Source organism: Pleurodeles waltl, chromosome 3_1 (genome assembly GCF_031143425.1).
Source record: "Pleurodeles waltl isolate 20211129_DDA chromosome 3_1, aPleWal1.hap1.20221129, whole genome shotgun sequence".
In the NCBI taxonomy this organism is placed as follows: domain Eukaryota; kingdom Metazoa; phylum Chordata; class Amphibia; order Caudata; family Salamandridae; genus Pleurodeles; species Pleurodeles waltl.
In genome coordinates this window covers 304,796,951-304,812,287 of record NC_090440.1, presented here as the reverse complement: position 1 = coordinate 304,812,287, position 15,337 = coordinate 304,796,951, and the positions used below count along the sequence as shown (strand labels likewise).

General features: G+C 42.1%; 1 protein-coding gene across 2 annotated transcripts in view; it reads right to left on the bottom strand.

Annotated features, from left to right (window-relative positions):
- The window catches only part of WDR72 (WD repeat domain 72), an 896,838-nt gene that overhangs the window by 631,282 nt on the left and 250,219 nt on the right, over window positions 1–15,337 (bottom strand). For both annotated transcript variants that reach the window (XM_069222448.1, XM_069222449.1), the window contains one exon: window positions 8,294–8,413. In XM_069222448.1, coding sequence (XP_069078549.1) covers window positions 8,294–8,413 — 120 coding nt within the window. The remainder of the gene's footprint in view (window positions 1–8,293; window positions 8,414–15,337) is intronic.

Sequence of the window (15,337 nt, the reverse complement as noted above, 5' to 3'; positions counted from 1 at the left end):
GGTTCCTTGCTGGGCAAAAGTTTGACCCTTCCTGAGCATGGTTTACCTACTGTTGCATTCCTTCTGGTTATTGCCTTGGGCTGCCTCCTTCTCTTTTGTGTGGAATGTGGTCTTGTCAGTGGCCTCCTAGTTGGGCACTAGGTATGGCCTGCATCTGCTCTTGGTCGTGGCTCTTTTGAGAGGGATCGCACTTTGGCTGCAAGGTGGTGAGTTATAGATCCCAGTGGTGGTTTCTCAGTCATGGCAAGAGCCTGCCAAGGAAAGTGTAGCCACTGCAGCACCGCCAATGAGCCACAGATACTTTTAAATATAACCCTAGCCCCACTGGGCCAAATTTGATGGGCTTGCTGTCATTCTGCTCTGGAGGTACACTATATCAACCAGTAGTGGTCTTGTGAGGATTATTCCCCTCCCCCCAATCTTAGGTGGCTGTTTCTTGGCAGATCTTGCACATTACCTGATACTTATACTTCCATTTAACTCTCCAAAGAGTACTGTACAAGTCCTCCTGCTCAGCCCTAGTATTTTCCCTGAGCTGCAGTGCTGCTGTCAGCAGCACACCACAGTCCTCAGGTAGACCAATGTCCCTGTCTGCACATTCCCAGAACTCAAAAACATATCAGAAACCTTCAGATTCTACTCCTATGGCACAAGCAGGAGAACCAGCCCATTTACCTCCAAGAGGTCACCCTTCCATCAGATTCCCAATTTGGTCCATATTTTGCTGTCCCGAGAGAAGGCAGGGAGCAAACACCACCAGCTATGGTGACAGAATCCAATAAAGTCTTAGGTCTTCCAGTCAATAGTAGCCCTCCACACCCTAAAGGGCGTCATTCATCATGGTCTTCATCCTCTACACTGCTCCCCCTTCACAACTGTTGTTCTCTCTGCAGGGCTTTTAAAAATGTGTGTTGAGGGTTTTAAAAAGTGGGAGTACTATCCAATCAAAATATGCCACATCACCCCTCTATGCCTAGCGGTCACTTTCAAGGATCAGGACACCAGCAATCCAACCCCCTTCACAGTATTCTTGATAACACCATGGTGACGCAAAGGTAAACTAAGAGCCAAGATCCACACATGCAAGTCTCCTTTCTTCAATTCTAGCTTCAAAGAAGCTACCTGCATTGACTGAAGTCAAAGACCTGGCTGCCCTCTCTTTGTTCCATACAGAATATTCCACCATTGCTCATCAGGAAGGTGGAGCTATTTAGCTTATGGAGATTTCAATCCCTCCCACCTCCCTCTGCCAGGACATTACTAATCCGTTCCAGGGGAGCTTTGACCTCCCAGCTGGTGAAGAGTACTTAACTTGCTTAGATAGGAATATTCCAGACCAAGGGTAGCATAACAGTGTTGTGGGTTCAGTTTTCAAGGAATGTTACTTTGGGTTGAGTGAGGGCATTCATTTGGATACCGTTTATTGTGTACCATGCAAGTGCAGCCTGACACAGTAAGTTTGTGATCATCATAAAACAGCCTCTTTGATAGATTATTAAGGTAGTGAAGCAAGCAGCAAGGTACATGCATCAATTAACATACTATAATTTGCCTGAGGTCAATGTTTGAGTATTTTATTGCTGTGATAAAATAATCTGATGCCAGGTAGTGTGGAGCATCTGGGCGTAGTGATCATTTTCTGAAACTTTGTTATCACTGAGATGGTGAGAATCTTAGTCTAAAGTCCTTTGTCTGTTCCAACACATTTTGGGGATTTAAACCACAGAACAAGAAAAGTCAATTTCTGCATCAAAATTAAACACAGAGATGACTTTCATCATGCAGAGGATCTTGAATGGATAATCTCAGCTAAACTAGAAAAAGAACAGTTAAGCAGAAGTTTGGATCTTCTGAAAATAGATGAGCTTGTCTTAGTGAAACACAAAAGTCTTTCACGTCTCATCTGACTATCTAGATTGTATATTTTCCAGTCAAAGTCTGGCTTGCATAAAAATAACAATGGCTTCTTTAGTCAATACATTTTTGGATCAGCTACAGTAGGCAAAGTAATTTGCTAAGTTTAATAAAAAGCTAAGGAAAAATAAAATAATGGCTTCTCCTACACATACATTAAACAGCAATTTATAATAAAAACTTCCTCTGTATTATAAAAATCAGGGAAAGATTTTTAGTACATGTGTGATGAGCTGCAGGAGAGATTAAAATATAGTGATATTTAGTATTCCTGGTGATAACCCACTTTTACTGATTGCACAGCACCAACACTGTAAACCCCTGCAGCCTTTCAAGCTTAAAAAATACATTGGTTAGTTGTACAGTTACATGCTGTTTTTAGAGAGGACATTCACCTAGGACTCCTTTGGGAGCCCCATTTTCAGTGTTGTGCAACAGCTCTTAAAGCAAACAAATGATAAGCTTACTCATTGATCAAAAGCATACTTCCCTTTTCCATGTTTAGCATTGAAATACCTTTTCTTTTGTAGAATCCTCACTGTGAAGTGATCTGAAACAGAAATCTTCAAGCTGTATAGAACTTAATCTTCGATTCTCAGGTTCAAAGGCTTTATTTTGAGTTCAGTGGTTTGAGGGATAATTCACCAGCCGAAATCCCTTAACCACACCACCCTCTGGGAAACAGAATTGCAGTGGAATTTCCACTTGATTGCACTTCTGCATCAAAATTTGTGCATTACCACTTAACTGTAATAAGTCCTTGGCACATGTTTTCTTGAATTTGATAATAGAGTATGACAAATACACTTATTAGGCTAATTAGGTTGATGTTAGGTAAGATGTTGGTAAAAGCTGCACATCTATTTTTCCAACAAATGCTTAGACACTCATCGAAGGTAGCACTCAAAAGTTGTTGAGGTTGACCAAGAGCCCAGAGTTAGGAAGACAATCACCGTCAATAACTGAAAAAACACATTTGTTTCAAACCAAAGCTCATCCAGTAACACCAACAATTTCTTTTTTTATTTCTGAATAGTGACAAGGACAAAGAAACCTCAGGAAAACCAATTTTGTTACTAAAAATGTATTAGTTGAAAATATAATTGAATACATTGATGGAGGTTTAGTTTTTATTACAAAAGATCTAACATACTTGAAAGCTAAACCAAACATCACATATGTACAAAATATGCTGTGGCTACAAAATTATTGTGGAAGCCATTTTTGTGTAGGGTCCATTTTGTTCCTATAGTAATTTCCTGTGATACTCTATGATGATAAGGCCTGGTCTATAGGATGTGTAGAACAAGTCATGTGGGCTAAGACTACATGTATGTCCTCTTAGCTTACACAGTAAAATTGTCACAAGATGGACAGATCACTTAAGTTGTCTCCATACTATCTGAGCAGAGAATGTGTCAATATATGCCCACACATAGCTAAGACCCAGGGACTGCATTTGATTGGACAGAGATTTCATAAATGATTCTTATTGATGCCCTTGATGGCCCCATCATTTGATCATGTGGACATCATGCCTGCTGCAATTGTGTAACATGAGATGTTCTTCCTCTATGATTGGTTGTATGCTTGATGACTAAGTAACTTTTGCCTCCTGTGGTCAGTAACATACCATGTATTTGTTCACAATGTTGAAGACATATTCTTCTTCTGTTCATGAAACTTGACATTTGTCTGTGTTTCTTTAACTGAAGTTTCACATTTGGTGGAGAATGCAGCCCTGGGCGGGGAACACTTGAACACGGCTTCTCGGTTTCCCTTCTCTTTTGCCTTCGCTCTGGATTGGTAGACAGATGATGCCTCTGAGATGACAGCTCTGCCCTCCCTACCTGTGTGATATGAAATATAGGCCTTTCACGTCCACATCTATTCACTTCTTTACAGTTAACACCCACCCTAGACTTTATCCTGCTCCTTGCAGTTTTGTTTACTGTGTTATTTCTGAGGTTGCCTTTTTTCTAACCAGCTTTACTTCAGGATATCCTGCCTTCTGTTAATAATTCCGTGTGTTAAATATTTCACTGTTGTTGTTTCTTTTCTGTTTTTTCTGATTTAAGCTGTCACCTCCATGCACTATATGGTGTACCATGTACGAAAGGGGTGCCTGACAGTAAAACACCCTTCACGTGTTGCCTGGAAGGTTACTGTGTCTGATTGGACCAAAGGAGGGCCATTCGTTGCAAGAGGAGGGTGTTTTCAATTTTGATCTGGCCTATCCTAGGCAATTGTCTAAGGTATTTTTGATTTTGCACTGGCCTATCCCAGCCGATTGACTACGAGTATGTTCTGGCCTATCCCAGACAAAGGCATATATATTGTTAGTTGCGTATAACTTTGTAAGATCTTGTATAGCAGGAGTTTAAGGAGTTATAGTGGTCAACAAAGGAATGTGGTGTATGTACAAACACTGAAGATCGTGTCCAGCTGGTGTTACTGACTCAGGAAGGGCCTGCAACACCCATTGATGAAGGTAACTGAACGTGTCTGTTAGTTTCTTGCAGTACTGTAAAAGCAAGTCCTCAAATACGGACAGTGGAACAATTGACATGTGGCCTGGGAGGTCTATAGGCCAGCCAAACAGTAGTTCATGAGGGCTCACTTTGGTCACCCGGTCAGGTCTGCTTCTCATGGCCAATAAAACAAGAGGTAGTGCATCAATTCAGGACAGCTCAGTGGATGCACACATTTTTCCACTTATATTCCAGTACACCTTTCCACTTTTATTTTTTAGTACACCATTCCTGTGCCCTACTGCCCCTGCTGCTGGAGGATGATAGATGCAGTGCAGTTTATGCCTGTACCCAAGCCCTTTGCAAAGACCTTTGATCACTTGGAAGAAACAAACCCTGGCCCACTGTCGGAACTCAAAAGTGACAGGATCCCAAAATGTGGATCATTTCTTTTAGGAGGCATTTGGCAACATTCATAGTCCACTGTTCTTTTGGGGTGTATGTTTCTAGTTCAGGCTTCAAGAATATGACTAATCATATTGGAATAACATCTTGCGATACAAGACTGCAGCAGGCATGATGTCCACAAACTGCACACATCTCGTAGACCAGGCCTTATCAACATTGAATTTCACAGGTCAAGACTACAATAACAAAATGGACTCCACACAAAAGTGGCTTCCATATCCCCTCCTTTGATAATGATGACACCGTGTTCTTAATTCTCCTGGCACTGTCCCATATCCCTCCGTTTTAGTTCTAGATGTGTCTGGCATATGTGCTGTTGCTACCTTAGGTAATAATTATTATTATTGCTATATTGTACCATGATTATTACCTCTAGGCCAGTCTTTGGTGGCTGCCATGGAGTACCACTATTTTGGTACTTGATGTTGATAAATGTTGCGCATGTAATATTTTCGCTAAGATAAAAATCTATCTTACATGTAGATACATTTTTATTCCCCAAGAAGGTTGACTAAAAGCATACACATTTTTCCTGAAAGAGACTGGCACGAAATTGGAACACACATGCCCATTTGAAAAGGTACATTTGTGCCTTTCCTACAGTGACACACATGAAAAATAAATTGCATAAGCACGAACAAAAGTTTACAGAATGTTGAATAGGACTGTAGGAAACCTATAACTGTTACAGATTTCCAGGAGTACACCTTTTTAGGGTCGAGCCTGCGTTGCATGCGCTCGCGCATGTGTATCGCAGCGAGACGCTTTAGTGTTTAGAAAAGGGCTCGGAGCCCTGTCAACGTCACGTCAGTGTTTTTTATTGGTTCGTGGGCTTGCCTAATAAAATCTGCTTGCTTTCATTAGTCGAAGGCACGCATAAGTCATGTCTTTTCTGGTGGCTAGCCCTCCTCGAGCACAGCGACCAAGTACAGAAAACATGTGAGGCTCGCTGTTTTCCATCGGGCTCGTGGACTTCTTTTTCTCTAATTTACAAGCCCGATCTCGCTTGGCAGAAGTTGAGCGCTTTACATTGTTAATTTCACTTTTTCGGGTTATGTACATAAATGCACTTTTGCCCGATAGGTGAAAAGTCGGGTTAAGAGTTTACAACTCGATCAGCTCTAACATGAGCAAACGCGAAACCCGTTGCATTGCAAATGCTTGTGTTTCAAGTCACAATCTTTCATTTTTTATTTCACTGGCTCTCATGTTTTAAGTTACACTATTTGATGCATGTTCACGAAGCACACTTTAGCGCTGGGTGACTGCTATCTTTGCAAAGCACAGTGCATTTGTTTCACGCCCTGTTCCATCAGGTCCCTTTAAACTGGTGGAAGCTGCGGACTGGTTTTGGCGTCGGGACACCCCGTCACTCTTTTTACTTTCGGGGGCATGCACTATGAATATTTTCGCGGGTAGGAGCATGAATGGAGTCTTCAGGTATGGTCTACCCGGCGTCATGCTTGATCATCACACAGTAAGCGTTGCTATTTTGGTGGCAAGTTGCTAATATCGGCACACGACTGAGCAGACCTCCCAGAGTTTCTTTTCATCACGGAGCATAAAAGGCACAATAACCTTTGGATTGTCGCAAGTTACTACTTCCATCGTGTTAAGTAATTGAGTAATTCTGCATTAGACACCCAGTTTTCACAGCAGTTTGACTAGTGGTCACATGTTTTTTGACTTTTGTTTTTTTCACTTGTATATTTCAGTTTTAAACACCTAAGGGTGGTGCATGTTGGTCGTCTGGTTCCCCGAGCCTTACTTGAGCGGTGTCTCACGTATAAACTTGGCAGTCAATCAAACTCACGAGAGCATGCACCGCATGTATTTTTTAAGTTGGTTCCTCAAGAAAATTACTTTCCATCACAAACCGGGGAGAATTCACCAGTCCAAAAAAAGATTTGAGCCATTTTCACATATGTTCCTATTTCCAATTTACAATGTTTAGGGCCTATTCAGGTGCTCAACTTGCCAAACTTATTGTGCAAGATAACATCTTTCCAAATAAAGGGCCAGCAGTGTTTGGTCTGTTTTTTCACTTTGATGTCAGAAACCCGTTTTCCAATTACAAATTATGTGCTTACTTGTATTTTACAATTGTATATTTTATTTCTAACTTTTAAAAATTAGCTGTTTATTATTTGCTACTTTTTGTTTTATGTTAATGCTAGTTGCTAAACTTGTATAACTTCACAATGCATATGGTTGTTATTTTTTATTATAATAGATACAGCAAAAATATCTCTCCGTTATGTACCATTTTTATTTACATAAAGCGCATCGGTGAAAGCTCTGCATTAAAATGGTTAGATAAATAAAAACAACAGGGAACAATTTATAACAGTGTTCCCGACTGTTGGAAAACATGATCTCTGGCAGTTGAAAGTGGACGAGGATAGACATAGGACAAGGTCTTTAGTTAAATTAAGCTAATTTGCAGTTGTTATCTCTCCATTGGTGGGAGATTGTGTGTAGCTTTTTGTGCTCTATGCAGTTTGGTTTTCAGCACTTGATGTGGCATCTATGTATACCCTCAACCTTGAGTCACAGCCTTCGCCACTGCCTTACCTCACCTCATTTTTAGGGTCGAGCCTGCGTCGCATGCCTTTCGCTTGCAAGACACTTTAGTAGATTGAAAAGGGCTCGGAGCCCCGTCCATGTTACGTCAGTGTCTTTCATTGGTTCGTGGGCTTGCCTTTCAAAATCTGCTTGCTTTCATTAGTGGAAGGCATGCATCCGTCATGCCTTTTCCGGTGGTTAGCCCACCTCGAGCGCCTCGACCAAGTACTGAAAACATGTGAGGCTTGCGGTTTCTCGTCAGGTTTGTGGACTACTTTTTATATTTTTTTTCTCAGCGTGATCTCGCTTGGCAGAAGTCTAGCGCTTTGCATGACATCGACCCTGTTACATAGATAATTGCACTTTTGCTGGTTATGTACATAATTGCACTTTTGCTGATAGGGTTCACTACGAGTGAACTGTAGCAGTGCGATCGCACTCTTTTTTTGAATTTTTTTCTTTCTACCTGCATGCCGTCTTCAACTGTCCGTACGAGTGAACTGTAGCAGCGGGATCGTGCTGTTTTTTCCATTTGATGTGGCAAGAAAAGTCCTGTTGGGAGTTTCCAACTGCTAATAGCTGTAACTCGTAGAAATGTGAGACCCTACTGCATTGCAAATGCTTGTTAAATTACTGTAATTTGAATGACTGCACTTATATGAGGGAATATACATGCAGCTGTGAATTTCTGAAGCAGTTTAAGAATTAGACCCTTTATGCTCAGTTCTGGAAATGTGGTGATGAATCGGAAGATGCTGGCTTCCAATATAGATTTACATGATAGCCAAGTGAACCCACTTGAACTAAGCACATTAATCTCAATGGACTTAAAACAGTAGTATACATTTAAATGAATGGTGGCATCAGTCACATACCTTCCAAGAGTCTGAACAAACAACCAAAAGAAGTCGCTCTGTATATGTACAAAAACGCACAGCATGGCAATTTTTAAGATCCAAAGACTTAGATTCAGTTTCATAAACAATCTGCTTTTCCTATGAAAAATAAAAAAGTTAGTTAGTATTTATATATAACTTATACAAATACATATCGTAACAAAATGATCATCACTCATACAATGTGTTGTTGCATATAAAATATTAAAATATCAAATAAAAATGTGCTTACAGGAGCTAGGAGTCAAATTTCAAATTATAAGATATAGAACTGTAGGGCATGTCAAACTGCTTAAGAAATTATCCTTGGTTACACAGCATCACTGTACTACATAAAAATCGAAAGCATTATAAGACTCTGTAAGCATTATAAAACTTTGTCAGGAAAGAATACTACATTTCTCTTAGATTATTCTAAAAAACATTTTATGTAATTATGCAATAAAAGCAAAAAAGCAATATTCATTTACCTGTTCTAGATTTCTTTACTTTATTATCTTTACTTTAGATCATAAGTTTTACAAATTGTACACCACTGTCTATAAATGGATAAACACACTAGTGTATGAGAAAGAGGCCTCAAAAATCTAGAAAGCGTACTAAAATAACTTACTGACGAACATTTTAACCTAAAATACCATGTCATCTTTTCTCAAGACTAAGGTTCATACAGTCATATATAACATCTCTCTGAAAAGCTCAACCATGGCCAACATTCTAAACTCTTCAGTGACCTTCTACTCGCAAGCAACTGCACCCTTCCATCACCACTTCTTGAAACCCTCTCCCACCTCTTTATAAGTTGAAGCCCTAAAGGTAGGGAGTCCTTGGTCCTCTCTCTTCTCTAATGATGTCATCTTGCTAGTTAATCTGTTAGACCTGACAGCCTTAGGGGGATCACCCTTAACTTTTTGCTTCCCTCCTTCCACTTTTTGGATACTGTTTTTGTTGGTTTTAGGACTCTGCACACTTTACCACTGCTAACCAGTGCTAAAGTGCATATGTTCTCTCCCTTAAAACATGGTGACACTGGTTCATACCCAATTGGCTTATTTAATCTACTTGTAAATCCCCAGTAAAGTGCACTACACGTGCCCAAGGCATGTAGTTTAAATGCTACTAGTGGGCCCGCATCACAGATTGTGCCACCCACATAAGTAGCCCCTTAACCATGCCTCCGGCCTGCCATTGCAAGGCCTGTGGGTGAAGTTTCACTGCCACTTCGACTTGGCATTTAAAAGTACTCACCAAGCCTTAAAGTCCCCTTTTTCTACATATAAGTCACCCCTAAGGTAGGCCCCTAGGGCAGGGTGCTATGTAGGTGAAAGGCAGGACATATACCTGTGTAGTTTCTATGTCCTGGTAGTGTAGAACTCCAAAATTCGTTTTACACTATTGGGAAGCCTACTCCTTTCCTAGGCTAACATTAGGGCTACCCTCACACTGTTTGAGTGGTAGATTCTGATCTGAAAGGAGTAACAAGGTCATATTTAGTATGGCCAGAATGGTAATACAAAATCCTGCTGACTGGTGAAGTTGGATTTAATATTACTATTTTAGAAAATGCCACTTTTAGAACGTGAGCATTTCTCTGCACTTACATCCTTCTGTGCCTTACAATCAAAGTCTGGCTGGGTTACTTGACAGCTCCCTTGTGCATTTCACTCAGTCACACATCTGCATACTGAAGGGGTCTTCCTGGGCTGGGAGGGTGGAGGGCTTGAAACTTACATGTCAAAAGGCAGTGGCCTGCCCTCACACAATGGACTGCCAAACCTCCTACTGGGAACCTGGCAGACACGATGGAACTGAAAAGGGACCTTGTGCATCTAAGCCACTCTTTGAAGTCTCCCCCCCCCACTTGAAAGGCACATTTGGTTATTTAAACAGGGCCTCTTGCCCTACCAACTCAGACACTTCTGGACAAGATACCAATAGTGAAGAAACTCTGAACCAGACCCTGCAACCTGCCAAGAGGAACTGCCTGGCTGCCCAAAGGACTCACCTGACTGCTTTTCTGGAAGGGACTGCTGCCCTACTGTTGCCCTGCTGCCTTGCTGCCTTGCTGCCCACTGGCTCTGCTGAGAAGGGCTCTCCAAGGGCTTGGATAGAGCTTGCCTCCTGTTCCTTGAAGTGTCAGGACCAAAAAGATTTCCTCCTGCAAAAAAATCCTTGTGCAGCAAAAATTTGACACACAGACTGGCAGAAATGAGGAGATCGACGAAGCGCCAGCATTGCGACCGGAACTTTGATGCATGGCACACTGGATCAGCGCATAGCTGAGCCAGAACTACTCAGCCCGACTTCCTGCAAGAAGAATCGACTGAGCGCCTCCCATACAACAAATTTCCCCACATTGCTCACCGGATCGACGCAGCTCCTGTGACTTCATCCTGAATGCCCAGGATTTCTCTGCACTGTCCCTGGGGCGTCCGCATACCCCACAACCCAAAGAGGATCCAAGATAGTGTGCCAGAAATCAACGCAAAGCCTTCCCTGAGTGGAAAATTATTGATGCATTGTCTGTGAGCACCCACCTCCCAGTTTTCCATGCATCCCCTCCTCTGCGGTCCCTGGCAGAGAATTTTAACACAAACCAGGTACTTTGTGCTTGCAAGAGACATTTGTTGCTTTTTAAAGACTAAAGACTCTTTTTATCATTCTCTAAAGTGATTTTTCAACGTGTTTTGACCTGCATTTAACCAGATAATTATATATTTTTCTAAAAACTGTGTGGTGTATTTATATGGTGTTATACTGTGTTATTGCATGCTTTATTGCACAAATACTTTACATATTGCCTTCTAAGTTAAGCCTGACTGCTCAGTGCCAAGTAACCAGAGGGTGGGCACAGGATAATTTTGATTGTGTGTGACTTACCTTGGCTAGAGTGAGGGTCCTTGCTTGCACAGAGGGTAATCTGACTGCCAACCAAAGACTCCATTTCTAACATTGTTAGCAGTGATGGGATTGGACTTGTATTTGTGCAGTGACATACAATAGCTACTTGTACACTACTTACCCACAGTTGAAGGTCAACTTGATTTTCTTTTGTCTTTTTCTGTAATTTCGTTTTCTGCCTGACAATTTAACTAAATCCTCATTCAACATGTCTTTGGCTGGGTCTCAAGCGGGAGCTGAAGATTTTGACCTAGCCAAGCTGGAGACATACACTGTTAACCAGCTGAAGGGGTTCTGCAAGGGGATGGGAGTACCTACCCAGGCTGCCTCCAAAAAGGAGGAATACCGAAAGGCACTGAGAGCATGGGCAGAAGCCCATTCAGATGAGAATGTTGAGGAGGAGGGTCCAGAAGAGGGCCCCTCAGAGAATATTTTGCCAGTAGTGGGGGATATTACCCCTGGAATTGTGCCCCCTACTAAACCATGGAGCAGTGCCTCTAGCTATGGCCTGACCGCAGAGGAAAGGAGGGAGGAGAGAGAATTTCAACTACAAATGGCAAAGTTAAACATGGAAGCAGAGGAGAGGAAAGCAGAGAGAGAAGCTGAGAGAGCATTGGCAGAAAAGAAACCTCTGTTGACTCACAAACTGAGTCTCAAGGAGCTGGATATCCAGGCGATACTATCTGAGTCCAGCAGTGAAGTGATGGTGGCATCATACATGCAGTACCTGATGGGGGGTAGGAAGGTTCATATACCTAAAAATGTAGTTCCAAGTTATGTGGTGGGAGATGACACTGATAAGTGGTTGGCTGATTATGAAGTAGCACTAAGGGCTCATGGGGTCTCTGAAGAGCAATGGGGGCGGCCTTGTTGGGGTATGTACCAATTGTAACCTTTCCAATCTATCAGCTCAGGCCCCCCCTTCCCTTGATCTGGTCCGATAATTTTTTAGTTGTACATTTTCTAAATCTATTCTACATATCCACCAATCCCTTAGTAAGTCAACTGTATGCCAGTGGTCAAAGTTGAACAAGAAGGACTGTATGGATACCTTAAAGAACCTGTGCTCTTCCCCCTTTTTTGTGAGCCTCATACAGCAGAAAAGTCTGATATTTGGATCTCCAAGTCCCTAGATACTATTTTACCAACTAAGACTATTCTCAGGACTACCCATCAAAATAAATCACCTTGGTTCTCTCCTCATCTGCTGTATTTGAAAAAAGAATGTAAGCAGATGGAGAGAAAGTAGAGAAAGACGTATGACCCTGTCCTGACAATAGACTACAGGAATGCGATTAGATCCTTCCATATGAAAATTAATGCTGCGCAGGCATCTTTTTATACCTCTAGGATTGAACAGTCCTCCCATTCTCCTAGAGAGATCTTTCTAATCTTTAAGAAAATGACTCAGCTTCCCTCTGCCAATAATACAATGGAAGGGTCTAAGAAACGCAGTAAGGAGCTAGCTTGTTTCTTTCAAAAAGAAAATCTCTGATATTCAGGCAACTTTCCCCAGTAATTCCCCTTATGAGGTTAAGCTCGCCCCCCCATGCTGACATCCAGTCTTCTAGAGCCCTATTTTCAGCCTTTCAGCCCCTGAGTGAAGACTTAGTAAGCAATTACCTTTCCTCTACTGAATCTGGATCTCCCCTGGACCCGTCACCTACATCCATTTTAGCTTTAGGATCAGATGTCGTAACGCCTGTGCCAACTTTTGTTCTTAATGATTCCCTATCTCTTGGGCATCTTCTGCAACACTGGAAACACGCTTTCATAAAGCCCTTACTAAAAAAAAAAAACAGTCTCGATACAACACTACTCTGTAACTACAGACCAATTGCTCTTCTCCCTATAGCATCAAAAATAATCGAGAAACACATTAACACTCAAGTATCAGGCTTTCTTGAGGAATATAATCTTCTCCATAACACCCAAAAGGGATTTAGACCACAACACAGCACGGAAACTGCCCTGCTGGCTGTTACTGAAGACACTCAACAAAGTTTCAATGTGGGTGGATATGAAGCAATCATTTTACTTAACTTGAAGGCCACTTTTGACACTGTGGATCATAAAGTCCTACTTCATAGAATTTCCCAAATGGGATTTGAGCGTACCAGCCTTAAATGGTTCTCTTATTTGAGTCAGAGGACTTTTCCAGTCCTTGACCGAGCACATTTTTCCTCTTAACTGCGGGGTCCCACAAGGCTTGTCCTTAAGCCCTATGCTTTTCAATATTTATATGGCCCCTTTGGCAATGATTGTGGAACCTTATGGTTTATCCCTTGTTTCCTATGCCGATGATACCCAATTGGTCTTTCATTTTTCCACCAACACTAATTCATAACAGGCTACTCTATCTTTCTGTCTGTCGGATGTTGCCAGATGGATGGCAGGCAGCAAACTTAAGCTAAATGACGAGAAAACAGAGGTTATGTTGGTAGGAAACCTTCCCCTCATCGATTCCCCTGTTCCAGTCTCAGCAGGACTAAAAGACCTCCCTCCGCCTAAAGACAACATACAAAGTTTAGTCTTTTGGATGGACTCCCATCTTACGATGGAATTTCACTCAAAAAACTTGCTTCCACCTGTTTCAATTTGTTGAAGACTTTCAGGAAAATCTTTACATTCCTCCACTTCTTGTCTAAAAGACTTATCATTCGGGCTCTCATATTGTCATGCCTATATTATGGGAAAGTTCTATTTCAGAGCTCTCCATCCTATATCTTAAAGAGACTGCAAGTGGTACAAAATGCTGCCGCCTGCTACTGATGGGCACTCCCAGACACCAATCTGCCAAAGTAGCCCTGGTCTCTCTCCATTGGCTTCCCACTGAGCAGCGTCTCAACTTTAAAGCCATTTGTTTTGTCCACAGGGCACTTCATAAAAAGGTTACGGCCATTCTTAGGTGGATTGTAACTCCCTATATTCCCCAAAGATGACTTAGATCCTCATCTTCTTCTTTCATTAACATCTGTCATGTGAAGAAATCAATTTGGGGAGGCAGTTCTTTTGTTTTTAAAGTATCTATTCCATGGAACTCCCTTCCACTGTAACTCCGCCAAGAGAACTCAGAACTCTCCTTCCGTAAAAAGTTTAAGACCTTTCTTTTCTCTCTATAGCCTTTCAGCTTTGCCTGTTTAATGGTCCTGCATCAGCGCTGGGAAGCCTCCGGGTAGCCATGTGCTCTATAAGTTCTAATAATAAATATTAATAATACAATTATGGGGAGGGACACACTTCTTACACTGGATCAAAACGTATATGCACCCATGAAAACCGCTTTACTTACCAAGTTTGGGCTGACTCCTGAGAAATACCGTCAGAGGTTCAGCACCAAACTCTCCACACAAACTTGGGTAGACTTTTTTGATTTTTCCAGTAAGGCACTGAATGGATAGGTACAAGGCAGCAAAGTAAATGATTACACAGGATGATACAATTTGATTCTGAGAGAGCATAAGCTCAGTATTTGTTTTACAGAGTTGAGCCAGCACTTGGTAGAGAGTAAGCTGATTGATCCATAGGAAGCTTGCTGAGGAGGCGGACCTCTGGGCAAGCACCAGAGTGACCAAGAAGGTATCTGGGGGGACACCCACAAAGGTGGTCAGGGTTCCCACCAGAAGAAAGAGGGGGGAGAAAAAAACTTAAAAATAAGGAGTTCTGAAAAGGCCCCAAAACAATTCCCAGGGTGGTGGTGGTACCCAGTTCCATCCTGAGTCTGAGAAGGATTCTTTGACAAGAAGAAAGGGACGTTTTTCACCAAATGCTTAGAGTGCCTCAAGTTTGGCCACTCTAAGGGCGACTCCCAGTGTCCCAAGAGGGCACAGCCCACCACTGGAGGGCAGATATCTGGGTTGTTTAGTATAGCGCTTGGTGGGGGAGTGAGATGGTCCTAGTAAGCTTGGGGAAACAGATAGAGGTATCACTAGTGTCCTTTGGAGATAAGGAAATGATGCCAAAAGCCCACATGCCTGCCAATACTTCCAAGTATAAGCAGTAGGTTACCATTGATGGGCAAAGGGTGGAGGCTCTGCATGACACAGGAGCCAGTATGAATACTGTCAGGGGTAAGCTGGTGTCAGGAGAGCAAGTCATCGCTAATACATTTGACCAGGTCAT